Genomic DNA, 19799 nt, shown 5'->3' on the forward strand with positions numbered 1-19799 from the left:
ATTCCACCATCAGCAAACCAAAGAAATAGGATGTTACTCATAAAATGTTTCCTATTGTTTTTCTGATGCTGCATCAATGTTTGGATGATAGAGTAACTTCATTTTTGTTCTTTTTAAAGTAAATTTGTAATTTTGTATGATTTAATGTTGAGTGTAATCCAAAGGTATGTAGACCATGGATCAAGCAGTGGTGTGCATGAGTGTGAATTGAGTCAGAATTAGCTACTGCAGTAAGTCCAAAGAAATGTTTTTTTTAATATATCATAAGAATTATTGGCTGAAGCACATTAATATATCTAAATATTCATCTTTTATTTGATGTCTTCACAAAAAACTTTAAGTGAACTACTTAACCTCAGTTAATACATCATGTAACTCCTTAGTTACTGAAGAAATCTTTAAAACATGTAACTGACTGTATATTTGTACTGAGGTAACAATCGTTATGCTTCAGGATTGGCCTGGAAATGAAGAAGACTTCATTGTTACTGTCATCTAGTGACATTTACCTGTATATTAAGTGACACTGCACAGTAACTTTTTTTTGTTTAATTTGGTGCATGACATTTTTAACAATACAAAAAAGGAGCGGTGTATCTCACTGTGTCTATGATGATATCAAACTTCCTGTTTGTGACATTCAAAAAACATATTTGACAGAAAAAACACTCAATTTCAGCTTTCACACTTTAAAAACAAAAGAAATAAAGAATACAAATGATGACAACATGTCTGATTGTGCACGCTTAGTTTTAAAGATTGGTGTGAACCAAAATCCTCAAGTTGTAGATGCTGTTCAAGGGCTCTGATGCTAACAGGCTAACTTTCTTATTGTGCTGTGCTGACTGGCTTTCCAGCTTCTTGCTAAGTACAGTTTGAACTTTTTTTAGTGAATGCTAAACACGTCCTCTTCATGTCTCAGAAAAAAATGGCTTCAGAGGTGTAACGAGGAACAATCAGGTCTCAGACCACTAACACATCTCATCTAACTGCTGCAGTGTCATCATTATGAACATCACGACTCAAATTTTGGTGTGTGAAGAGTTTAAATCTTGACCTCTTTTCATGTGTGCAGACAAACATCACCATGAACACTGTTTTCTAATAATGAACCAAATGTACAGAAGAGCTGCATTAAAGTAAACACTTACCTCATTTAATATCTACATTAAGAGAGAGAGGGAGATGTGGCTGCTTAAACACTATGAACTGAATTCATTCAGTAAAAGGAGACAAGATGACTCATGTCACTATGAGGAAGTGAGCAGGAAGTTGATGCTGTATTCATCTCTGAGACTGTCTCATTTGTGAAACTGAGAGCAAGAGCATAACACTCTTATTCTTATATTTCTTCATATAGTAAACTTGATACAAGGTCAGCATAACTGTATCAGTGCTACCTGGATCTTCAGTGAATCAAACAGCTCAGTATCACTCTTTGAACTTAGAGTAAAGAAGTCAAATTTAAAACCTAAACCTTTAAAGAAGGTCACAGATCAGGATGTTGGTCGTTACACCTGCAGACAGTACAAAACAGCAACAGGACAACAAGAAGGTCCAGACTTTATGAACTGTAAAAACATCTGAGACTCTTCTGCTATTTTTTCTTCCAGAACTTTATTGAAAATTGTAAAGTGAACAGTCAGTCATTCCAGTTCACTTTGTACAGTAGACATACAGGACAAAAGAAAAAAAAAAGACATACAGGACAAATAAGAGGAACAATAAGCAACATAATGAAAATAAGAAACGATAAATAAATAAAGATTTTAAAAGAATGACAGACTTTGGATGGGATGTGACAGACTTCATAATAGCTTCGTACTTTGTACTTGAAAATTGTATCTGTGACAGCTTTGTTGAAAATTTCTGAGTGAATTTCAATCAGTGATAAACCTTTTTTATTTAAAGTTCATTTAAGAGAGTTTAAGTAATTAAAAACAAATTAAATAATGGGGATAAGTTTTGAAAATTACATTTATGAATCTGGATCTTCCCCAGTAAGATATAAAGGTTGAAAATGGCACAAAAATGATTTTTCTTTGGTTTCAAAGTAAGTGATAATGTCCTTCCCTTCAATTTTGACTTCGTATGTTGTTTTGCACAGTATATAATTTTCAAGTTCTCTTCTGAGACTCTTCTGCTTAGCTCTATCTGTCCATGAAGCCAGGTAACACACACCAATTAGTTAAACTGCAGGAATGTCTTAAAGACATAAAGACCTGGATGGCCGCTAACTTTCTGCTTCTTAATTCAGATAAAACTGAGGTTATTGTACTCGGCCCTGAAAATCTTAGAAATATGGTATCTAACCAGATTCTTACTCTGGATGGCATTACCTTGGCCTCCAGTAATGCTGTGAGGTACCTTGGAGTCATTTTTGACCAGGACATGTCCTTCAACGCACATATTAAACAAATATGTAAGACTGCTTTCTTCCATTTGCGCAACATCTCTAAAATTAGAAATATCCTGTCTCAGAGTGATGCTGAAAAACTAGTTCATGCATTTATTACTTCCAGGTTGGACTACTGTAATTCATTATTATCAGGATGTCCTAAAAACTCACTGAAAAGCCTTCAGCTGATCCAAAATGCTGCAGCAAGAGTACTGACAGGGACTAGAAAGAGAGAGCATATTTCTCCTGTTTTGGCTTCCCTTCATTGGCTTCCTGTTAAATCCAGAATTGAATTCAAAATCCTGCTCCTCACATACAAGGTCTTAAATAATCAGGCCCCATCTTATCTTAATGACCTTGTAGTACCATATCACCCTATTAGAGCACTTCGCTCTTGCTCTGCAGGCCTACTTGCTGTTCCTAGAGTATTTAAAAGTAGAATGGGAGGCAGAGCCTTCAGTTTTCAGGCCCCTCTTCTGTGAAACCAGCTTCCAGTTTGGATTTGGGAGACAGACACTATCTCTACTTTCAAGATTAGGCTTAAAACTTTCCTTTTTGCTAAAGCATATAGTTAGGGTTGGACCAGGTGACCCTGAATCCTCCCTTAGTTATGCTGCAATAGACGTAGGCTGCCGGGGATTCCCATGATGCATTGAGTTTTTCCTTTCCAGTCACCTTTCTCACTCACTATGTGTTAATAGACCTCTCTGCATCGAATCATATCTGTTATTAACCTCTGTCTCTCTTCCACAGCATGTCTTTCATCCTGTCTTCCTTCTCTCACCCCAACCGGTCACAGCAGATGGCCCCGCCCCTCCCTGAGCCTGGTTCTGCCGGAGGTTTCTTCCTGTTAAAAGGGAGTTTTTCCTTCCCACTGTCGCCAAAGTGATTTTTGGGTTTTTCTCTGTATCTATGAAGCGCCTTAAGGTGACTTTTGTTGTGATTTGGCGCTATATAAATAAAATTGAATTGAATTGAATTGAATTGAATTGAATTGAATTGCTTCTGTCAGACTCCACTGATCAACGGCATCATCAGCTCAGCACAGACATGAATCCACTGCTGTTTAAAACATTTAAGTTTTGATTTATTCTCATATTTAGAAGCCAAAACTTGTTTTCATGTGCATTTTAATGTATTAAAACAATAATAACTTTATTTATAGAGCACTTTTCAAACGCCACTTCAAATAAAAGTTAAAATGCTCTTCATCGACTACAGCTCTGCATTTAATACCATAATTCCCTCCACACTCACCACCAAACTGGAGCACCTGGGACTCAGCTCATCTATGTGTCAGTGGATCTCCAACTTCCTAACTGGCAGACCACAGGCAGTAAGGATGGGCGGACATGTCTCAGCCTCCACCACTCTCAGCACTGGAGCCCCCCAGGGGTGTGTTCTGAGCCCCCTGCTGTACTCTTTGTACACATATGACTGTGTGGCCACTACCAGCTCCACCACCATCATCAAGTTTGCTGACGACACCGTCGTGGTGGGCCTTATCTCTGATAACAATGAGACGGCCTACTTGAAGGAGGTTAGGAATCTGGAGACCTGGTGCCAGAGGAACAACCTCCTTCTAAACGTCAGTAAAACAAAGGAGTTGATAGTGGACTTCAGTACTAAGCAGGAGAGGAACTACCAGACCCCCGTCATCAACGAGGGCCCAGTGGAGAGAGTGGACAGCTTCAAATACCTCGGAGTTCACATCACGCAGGACCTGTCATGGTCCTGTCACATCAACACCATAGTGAAAAAGGCCCGACAGCGTCTCTACCACCTCAGACGCTTGAGAGACTTCCGACTGCCCTCCAAGGTGCTCAGGAACTTTTACACGTGCACCATAGAGAGCATCCTGACGGGAAACATCTTAACCTGGTTCGGGAACAGCACCATGCAGGACAGACGAGCTCTACAGAGGGTTGTGCGATCAGCTGAGCGCACCATCCGCTCCGAGCTCCCTGACCTGCACTCAATCTACAGCAGGCGGTGCTGGACCAAGGCCAGGAAGATCGTGAAGGACCGCAGCCATCCCAACAACGGACTGTTCTATCTGTTGAGGTCAGGAAAGCGATTCCGCTCCCTTAAGACCAACACAGAGAGACTGAGGAGGAGCTTCTTCCCGCAGGCGATACGGTCTCTCAATCATCACACCACCACATAGAACGGACCCACATATATGGTTCTTACACACACACACTGGACAGTCTGGACTTTGTTTACACTTAATCACTTTAAGCATATTTGCACTGCACAAGACACCTACAATGTGGTTTGCACAACACTGGACATTACATTTCTCCATTTCCATTTAATACTTGTAAAATGCTACTGTTATTGTATATATATTTATATTTCTTCATACATTCTTATATATTTCTATACTGTGTATTGTGTATTTTGTTGTACAGCTACTTTATTTTCAACTTTAATTCATATATATTTATCTTATTCTTTCCCAGTTAAATTTACCCTTCATTCTAATTTGTATTGTATTGTGTATTTTGCTGTACAGTTATTTTATTTTAAACTTTAATTCATATATATTTTATCTCATTCCTTCCCAGCTAAATTTACCCTTCATTCTAATTTGTGTTGTACAGTTATTTTATTTTCAACAAATTCATATATATATTTTATTTTATTCCTTCCTAGTTAAATTTACCCTTTTTAATTTTCATATTTATTTCCTATCTTATTCATAGCCTTTTCTTTTTTTCCTTAGGTCACGAGCAGTTGTGTAAGCATTTCACTGCATATCGTACTGTGTATGACTGTGTATGTGACAAATAAAAATTTGAATTTGAATTTGAATTTAAAAGCTGCACACTAAAGATAATAGAGCTGGATGTCTCGAGACCACTTTTACGTCTTGGTCTCGTCTTGGTCTCGCTGTCTCGGTCTTGCTGTCTCAGATCAACATAGTGGTCGGGAGATTTGGAGTTAACAGTATCCATGACACACAACGTAACGTTTGATAATGTGTCATGCGCAAAAGCTTCAGCTCTAAGACCCGTGCTTAGAGAGTGCTTTGTAGTGAATCAGAAGAGTCGACTCCCATTGAGCGAGAGCCGGCTCCTCACTTATTTTCCTTTCGCTGCTCAGCTCTCACACAGTGGCTCAGCTATGCTCCAATCGCTCCATATTTTGGCCAATCACATGTGAGGATATAGGATAATATCATTAGGTGAAAAACAGAGAGGGTGAGAGACGCGACAGTCAAGTGGAGCGTGCGTCTGTCCTCTCAGTAAGTGAGTGAGACGGTGAGGAGGGCTGTGCATGTGCATCGCAAATACACATAAATATGCCTGACAGCCGTAAACGAAGCAGCATCTGGCTGCAGTTTAAAGACTTTTTTGCATCGGTCTCAGTCTTGGTCTCGTCTCGACTTTGTCCTGGTCTTGACTCGGTCTGTCTTGGTATTGTCTTGGTCTTGGTTTAGGCGGTCTTGACTAAAAGTCTAGAACATAAGTGTACAAGTGTTAAAACATACAGAAACATAAACACACACATAATCAGTCATACTGACAGACATTCATTCCAGTATGCGCACATAGATGCATGTGTGGTTTGACACTATGGTCACAAATGAAGTGAAAGGATTAAAACAATAACAGAGTCAGCCAACCTGATTGACTGAGGAAGATTTCCACAGTGTGACCGCTACAACCTCAAAACATCATTACCTCTTGTTTCAAAATCAGGGTGAGTTAGAGGACCGTGGTTCAACGATTGGAGAGGCCGACTGCATTGAAAAGGTGTTATAAGCTCTGCTATATAAGCGGGGCCTGTCATGTCCCTGCAGAGCATTTCATGTTAATAACAGAATTTTAAAGTGGATTCTGAATCTCTCCGAAAGCCAGTGAAGAGATGCAGGAATAAATAAATATATACAGTAAAATTTACATATTTTTCCTTTCTTTCTTTTTTCTTTTGTGTTCTTTGGTGTACACACTGAGATAAAGTCATGGTCTCTGTAGTTCATGTCCCCTGTTTTTCAGTTCAATACTGCCATCTACTGGTGTCGGAAAAAAGGTGGGACACATGAGAGAAGTGGGGGAATGAGAGGAAGTAACGAAGAACATATTCTTTTTTATGCTGGCCTCAGTCTGTGTTTCTAAGGTAGTTTATCCAACAAGCTAAACAATCAAGTATTTTCAGGAAGGCTCAGATGAGAGTAAACTCAACTCTACAGAGCTGAGTTTACAGCTTCTATCATGTCAATGATATCAATGGCGAAGATGGCGCCGCGGATGGCAGCCTCGGTACTGCGCTCTCTCGCACTTTTCTTGTTTTTGTTTATTTTCTGCACCTTTGGTCACTCAGACCACATCACTTTCTCCGGAGATCAACTGCTAAACATCAGGCAGTTGTCTCACTATAGTTCTTATCCATTTTTCACAAACCCAGAAAGTTTTTTTGGAGATTTTAGTTGGAGGCGCAGAAGCTCTCTGTGGCTCCTGGAGGAGACGTAGACGGGGTACTCGCGCTGGTGCGCTGGTGAAACTACGTCGGCGAGGATTACGCACGGCACTCCTTGGAAAGTTTTTTCATCAATTGTAAACTGTTTCGTTCACCGCGGGAGTTTTCTTCCTTCATGCTGGTCGGAGTTTACATCCCTCCTCAGGCCAACGCGAACAACGCACTGTGCGAGCTGGCTGACCAGATTACCACCCTGGAAAGCAAATTCCCGTATTCGTTTACAATTATCCTTGGGGATTTTAACAGAGCAAACCTAAACCACGAACTCCCTAAATACAGACAGCATATAGACTGCCCCACCAGGGACAGCATCATACTGGATCACAGTTACACCACTTTAAAAGATGCTTATTGCTCTGTGCCCCGGGCAGCTTTGGGACATTCTGATCACTGATCGATACATTTTTGATGAACAAACTTTCTTTGTTTGAACATGAGCCATAGTGTGTTCTCCCTTTGTTTGACATCTTAATATTTGAAAACATAACTGACAAAACATTCTTCATAATCATATAAAACACTCTTATAATAGTTTGGGAGTATGCTTGTGCTGTGAGGTCCATGCTACTGTGTGGGTATGTAGCCTCTCCTTAGCTCTAGATTTATCCACCCTCTCTCTGTTTCAGTAGTATTCTTATCGAGCGGAAGTGGTCATTGCTGCAATATTATCTTGTTTCCTTGTGAACATTAAGAATAAAACTTTGGTTTGTGAAGAATTTGTATTTTGACCTCTTCTCATGTGTCCTGAAAAAACCCACCATGAACACTGTTTTCTAATAATAAGTCAACATGTAAACAACAGCTTCATTAATGCCACACCTACCTCATCTAACAGTCACACATTTAACTTCCTTGTTTCTGTTGTTGATCACAAATGTTTCCATTGTTGTACAGTCTGTTTAAAGGGACGAAAGGGGAGTCTGCAAAAAAGATTAAATATAAAAAATAATTTAAAAAAAATTATTCATTGTATATGTACACTGGGAGAGAGATGGAGCTAAGGATGTTTAAAAGCTATGAAGTGAAATAATTCATTCAGCAACATGAGACAAAAGGAGTGATGTCACTATGAGGAAGTGAGCGGGAAGTTGATGCTGTGTTCATCTCTGAGAGCAAGAACAGAGACTGAGAGAGACAGAGAAGCACGATGGCTGCATTCACATGGATTCAAATGTCTTCATTACTGACACTGATGCTTCAGTTTAAAGGTAAGTGTACATAGAAACACATTCAATTAATAAACTGGATTCTTTATTCTTCCTTTAACTGAGGCAGTCATGGTTAAAGTTTCAACTTGAGCTGACTCTTGGAAACTAAAGTTGAAACTTAAATTTGTGTTATATTTAAAATAAACTTCACATTATAAACATAACACTCATATTCATAACATATTTGATGTTTCACATTTCTCTCTCTCTTTTTCTCAACAGGAACAACTGAGCAACATCAAACTGTCACAGCTGGACGTGGACATGATGTTACTCTGTCTTGTAAAAATGTGATACAAGGTCAGCATAACTGTATCAGTACTACCTGGCTCTTCAGTGATTCAAACAGCTCAGTATCACTCTTTGAACATGGCCAGAATAAAGAAGCCAAACGTAAATCAGACAGACTGAGTCTTTCTGCAGACTGTTCTCTGGTTATAAAGAAGGTCACAGATCAGGATGTTGGTCGTTACACCTGCAGACAGTTCAAAACACCAACAGGATCACAAGAAGGTCCAGACTTTACGATTCATCTGTCTGTTATTAACAGTGAGTATTTACATCTTAATGTTTTCAGCTCAAACTGTCCTGTTAGAACAACAAACTGAAACACCACAATAATTATGATCACAGTGATGAAGTTCATTTTTCTATTGTTGCTTTTCTCTTACAATATCTCCATCTTCACCAGTGTATGTACATGAGAACAATGATAAAGCATCTTGAACAGCTCTGTGTTGACATATGAACACTGTAGACTCACAGTTGAGTGTCTGTATGAAGATAAAGAGAACATATCCTCAGACATGAGACATCATCAAAAATGAGACTTGTTAGACTGTTAAACATCTCACCACTGTTTCCTCTCTGTTGTTGTTCACTTACTTTCAAGTCTTTTCTTACTCTCAGTGTCTTTAATGTTGTTATTGTATTTCCTTAGGTAAAGATGTGAAAACGACAACAAAATCAACAATTAAACCAACATTAAAAATAACAAATATATGGACAGCAAAAGAGGAAGTAAAGACATCGCTGACAACAACATCAAATCAACCAGACGGTAGTGACTGAATCACTCTGTTTTTTAAAAATCTGTATCGACTGTTTAGCTTCTATAAACGATAAAATGAAATTTTATTACTAATATATTTTTGAACACATTTAGTTGATTATTAACATTTTCATTGCTGGTGTTTATTTAGAATATTTGATTTTGTATTTTTAAATAAATACTGCAGCCTGAAACTCCACAGTCCAAAAACACATCAACCGTCATCTCTACATGTTAGAAAACCGACTGTATTTATTAGATTTGAAATCTTTGGTTTTTGTACTGAACAGAAATTTGAAGCCAAAATATTTTTATTATTTTCAGATTGTCTGTATTTGTTGAGATGCATCATTGTGTCTGTGGGTTTAGCAGCACTCTTAATATCTGCTGTTACAGTCAACATATGGACAAAAACTAAAGGTGAGAACATTCACAGATGAAACTTTCATACATAAAAAGCTTCGAGTTTTACTGTAATTTTTTATTTTTATTTTTTATTTTTGTTATTTCAGGAAACAAAACACAGACTTAAGAAAAGATTGAACACTCAATATTCCTCTGTAACTTTTGTTACTATTACTGGTGCCAGATCTAGGTGAAATCCGACAGCAAACGATACACAGACTAGGGAGCACTGCAAAGCCAATTATATAAAAACTGTGGAATAATAGAGAGGACACCAAAGCTAGAAGATAGAAGCAGATGTTACATGAGCTCTGCTTTTCTGTTTCAACCCTATGTCACTGTTTTGGCGTGTGCTGGGAGGCGGAGCTTCATGGCTTCAGAATGCTTGAACAACTAATAAGCTAGCTAATAGTGAACTTCTTTAAACCAGCCCAGGTCGAGTGATAACAAGAAAGAGCAAATAAAAGCTGATTGATGCTGATTCACTTAGATGTTACAGCAGGTATGTCTAAGTTCAGTAAACTCAAACAGACTCTGCAGCTGCTTGATTTACTTTCTTAAGTTCATGAAATTTATTATTAGTTGTTTTAAACCATAAACAAAAGGTGTTGAGTACACATGACACAAAACACCAACTGCCACAACTGGTCGTGTCCATCTGCCACAGGACAAAAGACATGTTGTGGAAAAGAGCCAGAGATTAATAACAAGCAATCATTAAATGCAGAGAGGGCTATTAACACATAGCGGGTGAAAAGGTGACTGAAGACGAAATACTCCACGCATCATGAGAATCCCCCAGCAGCCATTGCACCATAACTAAGAGAGGATTCAAGGTCACCTGATCCAGCCCTAACTATATGATTGAGCAAAAAGGAAAGTTTTAGGCCTAATCTTCAAAGGCTCTTCCTCCAGTTCGACTGTAAAATACTCAAGGAACCACAAGGAAGCTCACAATCTGAAAGGGAAGTGCTCTTATGAGGGTGATACCGTATCAGTATTACTGATTATTCAAGACATTTTATGTGAGGCCAGGATTTTAAATTTAATTCCAGAATATAACAGAAGACAATGAAAAGAAGCCAATATATGAGAAATATGTTAGTAATATTTAAGTTAATAACACTAATTAATAAAATAATAATAATATTTATAAGTTCCAAGCTTAACTGTAATCATAAGAAATGTAAAAAATGTAATAAAAATGCATAAGACTGAAAACATCGAACAAAACAGGAAAACAACATCACAAAGTATGAATATCAGAGAGAATCTAAAGTGTGTTGTGTTGTTTTCCACAGGAACATAATGATGAGGGTGAAGATGGAGTGAACTATGAAAACATTGGAGACTCTTCTGCTTCTGTCAGACTCCACTGATCAACAACTCAAACATCATCTTGTGACAAAAATGAGCCCATTGCTGTTGAAACACTGTGTGTGTGTGTGTGTGTGTGTGTGTGTGTGTGTGTGTGGCTGGGTCTAAGTCTGAGACTTGCTGAGCTCTGTGGGACATTGTTATGATGGGTGAGGGTTGCTCCTCCCCACCACTCCCTGCTGGTCACTGTCCTTGAGAACTTTTAGGAACTCTTTCTGGGGCCTCCCTCCTCCTTCTGCACATGGTTGTCATCTGGACGTGTGGGCTTGGGTCTCAAGTACTCCTGGGGTGCTTTGGATGGCCCTGCTGAACTGGATTGTTCTTCGTCTACTTCTGGGTCCAGGGGTGTTGTTGTGGCTTCTGACCCTCATTATTAAGTCCGTCTTGTGAGACACACACACACACACACACACACACACACACACACACACACACACACACACACATTTATAGCAAAATTGACCATGTACATGTGTGTCTTTGTATTTTCCTGATGTGCTGTTTGCTTTTTATATATTTTCTTACAGTTTTCTTACAGGTGCAACAGTTGGTGATCTGCTGTGTGTAGAAACTGCTGTGAATCCTAAAGACAGTTTAGTGTCACGTTCATCGATGTGTTAACCATTTATCTGTCAGAGGTTCATCTGGTCATCATGAAACCTCCAGAGCTCTGCTGCTGTTGTACCCACATTCTCACCAAAACACTTCCCCTTCACTTCTCAGAAAGAATGACTTCAGAGGTTCAATGAAGAACAAACACTCTCAGACCACTAACACATCTGATCTGTGTTTTTATCAAGCTGCTAACAGCGCTCACTGCTTATCATGTTTCATTACAATCATTAAGACTCAGATTCTAGTGTGTGAATAATTTGAGTAATCAACTATTTCATGTGTGCAGACAAACATCATAATAAACCTATTTTCTAATAACAAACCCAATGTACAGAAGAGCTGCATTAATGTAAACACTTACCTCATCTAACAGTCTTCACACATTTAACTTCCTCTTTTCTATTATTGATCAACACGTTTTCCACTTTTGAACAGTCCCTTTAAAGGGAAAACAGGGGAGTTTGCAAAATACATTAAATATAAAAGTTGTTAAATGTTGAAAAGGATTTAGCAAATTTTATATCTACATTAAGACAGAGGGGCAGATACAGATGCCTTCAGATCTGTATCATACAGATTCAGTAAGAGGAGAGTAAAGGAGTGATGTCACTATGAGGAAGTGAGCAGGAAGTTGATGCTGTATTCATCTCTGAGACTGTCTCATTTGTGAACGTGAGAGCAAGAACAGAGACTGAGAGAGACAGAGAAGCACGATGGCTGCATTCACATGGATTCAAATGTCTTCATTACTGATACTGATGCTTCAGTTTAAAGGTAAGTGTACATAGAAACACATTCAATTAATAAACTGCATTATTATCACAAGTGTTATTTAGTCTTCCTTTAACTGAGACAGTCATGATTAACTTTTTGACTTGAGCTGACTCTTGGAAACTAAAGTTGAAACTTAAACTTGTGTTGTATTTAAAATAAAGTTCACATTATAAACATAACACTCATATTCATAACATATTTGATGTTTCACATTTCTCTCTCTCTTTTTCAACAGGAACAACTGAGCAACATCAAACTGTCACAGCTGGACGTGGACATGATGTTACTCTGCCTTGTAAAAATGCGATACAAGGTCAGCATAACTGTGGCAGTACTGACTGGATCTTCAGTGATTCAAGCAGCTCAGTATCACTCTTTAACCTTGGGCAGAATAAAGAAGCCAAACCTAAATCAGACAGACTGAGTCTTTCTGCAGACTGTTCTCTGGTTATAAAGAATGTCACATATCAGGATGTTGGTCATTACACCTGCAGACAGTTCAAAACAAGAGGAGGATCACAAGAAGGTCCAGACTTTATGATTCATCTGTCTGTTATTAACAGTGAGTATTTACATCTTAATGTTTTCAGCTCAAACTGTCCTGTTAGAACAACAAACTGAAACACCACAATAATTATGATCACAGTGATGAAGTTCATTTTTCTATTGTTGCTTTTCTCTTACAATATCTCCATCTTCACCAGTGTATGTACATGAGAACAATGATAAAGCATCTTGAACAGCTCTGTGTTGACATATGAACACTGTAGACTCACAGTTGAGTGTCTGTATGAAGATAAAGAGAACATATCCTCAGACATGAGACATCATCAAAAATGAGACTTGTTAGACTGTTAAACATCTCACCACTGTTTCCTCTCTGTTGTTGTTCACTTACTTTCAAGTCTTTTCTTACTGTTGGTGTCTTTAATGTTGTTATTGCATTTCTTTGTGTGAAGAGCCGGCAACAACAAAATCAACAACAGTGACGTCCACCACAAAAACATCATCAACAACAAAATCCACAACATCAACAACGTCAGAAGAGACCTCAAATAATCCATCAGGAGGTAGTGACTGAATTTCTCTGTGAATGTCAGACTGACAGTTGACTCTTTGTGTGAAAATTCAGGATTATGTTTAACATATATTACTAATGTTTTCAGTTCAGTCATGGTTTATCATCGTTCCTGTGGGTTTAGCAGCACTGTTAGTTGTTGTGGTGATCATCATATGGAAGAAAACTAAAGGTGAGAAGACTCACAAATTAAAGTTGATCATAAATGGAAATAAGGAAGTTTTAATATTTAAAATAAATATATTTTTGAATACAGTTTTGTTTTACATTTCTGTAGCTTATTATTATTAAAAACAGAAAAAAACATTGATTTTTAATGGGGAAGTTAAAGAATTGTTTTCCCTTCTTCAGAAAACAAAACACAACAGAGCGACAACACTGTGAGTTCAAATCTTCAAATACTCAAATGCCGTTTTTTTGCTCCATACCAGAATCATTTTACACCTTTAGTGTTGACTTCAGTTCATAAAGTGAAAAGGATAAAGGGAAAAACCAGTGACATAACTTCAGCTGGCAAATCACTTAAATCAGTTCCTCCTGTAGTCATTTAAGTTTTCTTCAGGTTAAATTTATATTACTGAGCAGTCATAATGTTGTCTTCACTGTGCAGGCTGAAGCCGATGATGAAGTTTCCTACGCCTCCATCAGCTTCACAAAGAAAACCAAGAGTAAAGACCGGGTAAGATTTAGATATTCATAGAAATGATGTCAGTAGTAAGTTCAGACTTTTCAAAGGTCTCGTCTTTAAGAAGATTTTGCGATGTTTTCTTACAGCCCCGCGTCGATGATGATGGTGAGACTATGACCTACAGCACTGTGAAAACTTTCTCTCCACCTGCTGGAGTTTCCACTGATTCCAGCGACCTCTATTCCACCATCAACAAACCAAAGACATAGTATGTTGGTCATGAAAGGCTGCATGTTGTTTTTCTTGATGCTGCATTAATGTTTTGATTGTAGAGTAACTTTCTTTTAATTTTTTTTAAAGTAATATGTAATATTTGTGTGTAATATATAGATAACCACCATGCAGCAAGCACTTTTTTGAAAGTTTAACTCAAGTCAGCACAGACAAGGTAGTTTATTTAACTGCTGAATTAAGTCATGTGAGATGTTTTTAAGTAAACAACTTGTTGTTTTCTTAAGCATGTTAGTAGATCTAAATCTTCCCATTCCTTAATTTTTTAAATTTAAATGTCTTAAACATATTTTCATCATTATCTATGACAGTATTACATTACACACCAAACACGATAGGTTGTTGCGAAAAAGTCATCTTAAAAAAAGCAATGTGAAAAAAATGAAGTGATGATGAGCTAGTCTGCATGTTTCTAAACAACAAAAGGATGAAATGGAGAGTCTGAGTTCATCCAGTTCTCACACGCAGGCAGCAGCAGGGAGATTTTCGTGGTTTTTATCCACAACTCGAAGCTGCATCATATTCATCCACATTCCAGGATGTCAGTGGGTCAGTTTGAGTGCTTGTTAGCAGAGCTGGGGCTTCATCTGAGAAGGCAAAGAAATCATTTCAGAGTCAACTGAGTCAGAGCAGCGTGTAGCTGTGTGTCTGAGGTAAAACAGAAATATTTGACTATTTCCGTAAGTCTGCATAATCAGTATAGTGATCACATCCGTTTATCCGTTCACAAAAATCAGGAAAAAAAAATCGAGCTTGGTTCCAAAAACTGAATGTTGCAAACTGAAATTATTATAAAACTACAGCTGCATTAAGAATAATTGAGCACAGATTAAGATTCACACCTTTTTCTTTTATTTTTCTTAAAGCTGCAGTTTCTGATTTTTAATTTTACAATTAAATGCAACACACAGATCAGAATCACTGGTTGTTTTAATTTTTTCATCTCTATATTTAATTTTTATCTCTCCTTCTTTGTACTTCTTGAGCTTTGAGCTCAGTGCAAAAGATAATTACAGACCGATGTTATGCTCCATATTACAACTTCAGTATTTTCTGCAACTACTTCTCTTTGTGTTGCCTGTATTATAATAAGAATGAACTAAAAATAAAGAGAAAAAAAAACAAAATAGGGCGCGAGGCAGGGTAAACCTATTAAAAATGAACAAATAAAACAAAGTGATCTGCAATGGTGTAAAGAGTTTTGATCTCTTTCATGTGTGGACAAGCATCACCCTGAACACCGTTTTCAAAAATAAACCGTCAACAAGAGCTGCAATAATAGACACATGTCAACTAATTATCTTCACACATTTAACTTCCTCTATTCTATTATTGATTATCTTCCACTGTTGTACAGTCCTTTAAAGGCGTTATAAGGGAGTCTGCAAAATGCACTAAATATGAACCTAAAGCATTTTGATGTGTTTTTTTCACTCATTTAATATCCATGTCAAGAGAGTGAAGGAAGTAAGGAAGCTTAAAAGCAATGAACTGAATTCATTCAGCATAAGCAGTGATGTCACTATGAGGAAGTGAGCAGGAAGTTGATGCTGTATTCATCTCTGAGACTGTCTCATTGGTCAAAGTGAGATTACACTGAAAGCACGATGGCTGCATTCACATGGATTCAAATGTCTTCATTACTGATACCGATGCTTCAGTTTAAAGGTAAGTGTCCTTAGAAAGCACATTCAATTAATAAACTGCATTATTATCACAAGTGTTACATCTTTATTTTTCATTTGCAGCTGATGCTTTTTCTTGCGAGATGACTCTGATGACTACTTTGGTCACAAAAGTTTTGCAGTGACTGAGTTTAAACCCTGCAGACACTGAGCCTGGTCCAGGAACCAGTCAGGAGACGGTAAGATCACACCATACTACCAGTTCAAAGTGTTATGTTTAGGTCAACAGAGAAGAGGCAAGAGCCATGATGTGATGAGCATAAGCTGAAAATGGATTTACTTAAATAAATGTGAAACTCACCTGTTATAAATCCACATATTACTGAGCAGTCATTATGTTGTCTTCACTTTGAAGAATGAAGATGATGATGGTGTTTCGTACGTCTCTATCAGCTTCACAAAGAAAACCAAGAATAAAACCCAGGAATGATTTTGATATTTACAGAGATGATGTTAGCAGGAAGCTTGTGATTTTAAAGCTCCTGCCAGGTTTATGTATTTAATAACACATAATATTTATTTATAGTTTCCTGGTGGTGATGATGATGATGATGGTGGTGGTGGCGACAGTGTGACTTACATCACTGTGAAAGCTTCCTCCTTTCCCACTGGAGTTCCCACTCATCCCAGTGACCTCTCTTCCACCACGGACAAACCATAGAAACAGTATGTTGCTAATGAAAGGTCGCGTGCTGTTTTTCCTTGATGCTGATGAATGTTTGTTTGATAGAGTAACTTCCTTTTTCTAAACAAAATTCCTGTTGTTTAGTTTAAGCACATTATTAGCGCTAAATATTCATCTTTAATTTGATGCCTTCACAGAGCGCTTTGATTAAACTACTTCATCTCAGCTGTTACAACATGTAGCGTCTCAGTTCAGTAAACTCAAACAGTCTCTGCAGTTGGTTGATTTACTTTCTACAGTTTGATTAGTTTGTTTTAGTTGTAGTTGTAGTTGTTATTAACCAAACTCCTCAAATAGCAGTGACTGTTTTAAGGGCTCTGATGCCAACAGTCTGAGCTTTTTTAGTCCATACTAAACTTTCTAGTATAAATATACCTGTATGTGCACTGTAAATATGATCTGTGTTACTGAATGACACAGTTTACAGTAGTTTATTATGTGTCTTGTTTGCTGCCTTTATTCATTATATAAACATAATATTGAGTATTTTGGACTTTAGTTCTTGTTATAGTTTAGTCTCAGTTTTACTCTTGAATTTGTTCCCTTAGAGTTTCCTGTCACATCTTCTTGTGCCAATTTTCTTATGTTAAGTTCATTCATGTGTCTGTTCCCACATTTAGTTATGGTTCTCACTTCCTGTTTTATTGTCTTTGTGTTTAGTTTTACTAATTAAATTGACCAGCCGTGTTCACTTCCTGTAATTATAATACCCTCGTTTATAAGTAGTGTTGTCTTTCTTTCACTCTTTGCCTTAATGTCTCTTATCTTGCCTGTGATTTCCCAGTTGGTTTTTAATTTTGTCTATTCTATCAGTGGACTTTGTATTTTGGACATTTCATCAGTAGAAATAAAGGCTTTTTAACGAGTCAGTCCGTCTTTTGTGTTCATTTCTGTCCAGAAATATGAACATAATTACTTTTTTCTTCAGGTAAATGCAACTATTCAGTAACTGCTAAAAGTACTAAAAAGGGGGTGTGAGGAAAAATTTAAATCATAAACAAAAAGTTTTGAGTAAACCTGAAACAACCACAGTCGCGCAGAAACTTACTGGAGAGAACCTGCTTCTAGTTTAGTTCTGTAAGAGTCATCTACAGATTTTGGCCAGTGATATGAGGTCTAGTGCATATTTACTCATTAAATATATTTAAAAGGTTTTTAAATCACTCTTTTAAAAGAAACAGGAAATGACAACATTGTTGTCAGGTGACATATTAAATGTACAGACCCACACATGACACACCAATGGAAGTATTTTACTTGCTGATATAAATAAATTAACACTGCACTATATTAGGATTAATACAAACACATGAACCATGACAGTAGTGATCGTCCCACAGTGATGGTTTAACTGTGGAGAGATTACTACTAAATGTGTGTAAAAGTGACAGTAACTGATCTTATACTCCATGTTACAGGTTTTTTAATTTTATCTTTAATTATGTCGCTTTGTATTGGCTGTATGATAATAATACTGAACCAAAACAGAAAATATATGTAATAATATTATTGCTTGTTTTGCAGCAGAATTAGTGCCTATTATTCAAATTACATCAAAAAAACAAGATAAAATGATCTGCTATGTGTTGAAAATGATGGGAAACCTAAAGACACGTCAGTCTAATCCTCATCGATGTGTTAACCATTTATCTGTCAGAGGTTCATCTGGTCATCATGAAAGCTCCAGAGCTGCTGTTGTACCGACATTCTCAGACTTCCCCTTCACTTCTCAGAAATAAATGACTTCAGAGGTGCAATGAGGAAGCAGCAGGTCTCTGACCACTAACACATCTCATCTGTGTTCTTATCAGGCTGCTGCTAGAATGCTACAAATTGAACTTGGTAACTATGAAATGTAAAAATATATATATATAAATAAAGATTAAATATAAAAGGTCTTAAATATTTAAAACACTTTTAATCATTTGATATTAACATTAAGAGAGAGGGAGATACAGATACAGATGCTTAAACACTATGAACTGGATTAATTCAGCAAGAGGAGAAAAAGGAGTGATGTCACTATGAGGAAGTGAGCAGGAAGTTGATGCTGTATTCATCTCTGAGACTGTCTCATTTGTGAACGTGAGAGCAAGAACAGAGACTGAGAGAGACAGAGAAGCACGATGGCTGCATTCACATGGATTCAAATGTCTTCATTACTGATACTGATGCTTCAGTTTAAAGGTAAGTGTACATAGAAACACATTCAATTAATAAACTGCATTATTATCACAAGTGTTACTTCTTTATTCTTCCTTTAACTGAGACAGTCGTGATTAACTTTTTGACTTGAGCTGACTCTTGGAAACTAAAGTTGAAACTTAAACTTGTGTTGTATTTAAAATAAACTTCACATTATAAACATAACACTCATATTCATAACATATTTGATGTTTCACATTTCTCTCTCTTTTTCTCAACAGGAACAACTGAGCAACATCAAACTTATCAAACTGTCACAGCTGGACATGATGTAACTCTGCCTTGTAAAAATGTGATACAAGGTCAGCATAACTGTATCAGTACTACCTGGATCTTCAGTGATTCAATCAGCTCAGTAGTACTTTTTGAATTTGGGCAGATTAAAGAAGCCAAACCTAAATCAGACAGACTGAGTCTTTCTGCAGACTGTTCTCTGGTTATAAAGAAGGTCACAGATCAGGATGTTGGTCGTTACACCTGCAGACAGTTCAAAACAGCAACAGGATCACAAGAAGGTCCAGACTTTGAGATTCATCTGTCTGTTAATAAAAGTGAGTATTTACATCTTAATGTTTTCAGCTCAAACTGTCCTGTTAGAACAACAAACTGAAACACCACAATAATTATGATCACAGTGATGAAGTTCATTTTTCTGTTGTTGCTTTTCTCTTACAATATCTCCATCTTCACCAGTGTATGTACATGAGAACAATGATAAAGCATCTTGAACAGCTCTGTGTTGACATATGAACACTGTAGACTCACAGTTGAGTGTCTGTATGAAGATAAAGAGAACATATCCTCAGACATGAGACATCATCAAAAATGAGACTTGTTAGACTGTTAAACATCTCACCACTGTTTCCTCTCTGTTGTTGTTCACTTACTTTCAAGTCTTTTCTTACTGTCAGTGT

At 37.3% G+C, this 19799-nt stretch overlaps 1 protein-coding gene across 1 annotated transcript; it reads left to right on the forward strand.

Annotated features, from left to right (window-relative positions):
- Positions 1–7754: 7754 nt before the first annotated feature.
- On the forward strand, positions 7755–17456 carry LOC109200537 (uncharacterized). The gene is made up of 10 exons (XM_025904477.1): positions 7755–8091; positions 12549–12875; positions 13273–13383; positions 13480–13563; positions 13743–13771; positions 14002–14070; positions 14166–14287; positions 15766–15978; positions 16059–16174; positions 16351–17456. Coding segments are annotated over exons 1-8 (804 nt in total). The 5' UTR covers positions 7755–8030; the 3' UTR covers positions 15767–15978; positions 16059–16174; positions 16351–17456.
- The last annotated feature ends 2343 nt before the right edge of the window (positions 17457–19799 follow it).

The sequence above is a fragment of the Oreochromis niloticus genome, unplaced genomic scaffold (assembly GCF_001858045.2).
Source record: "Oreochromis niloticus isolate F11D_XX unplaced genomic scaffold, O_niloticus_UMD_NMBU tig00001878_pilon, whole genome shotgun sequence".
Classification (NCBI taxonomy): domain Eukaryota; kingdom Metazoa; phylum Chordata; class Actinopteri; order Cichliformes; family Cichlidae; genus Oreochromis; species Oreochromis niloticus.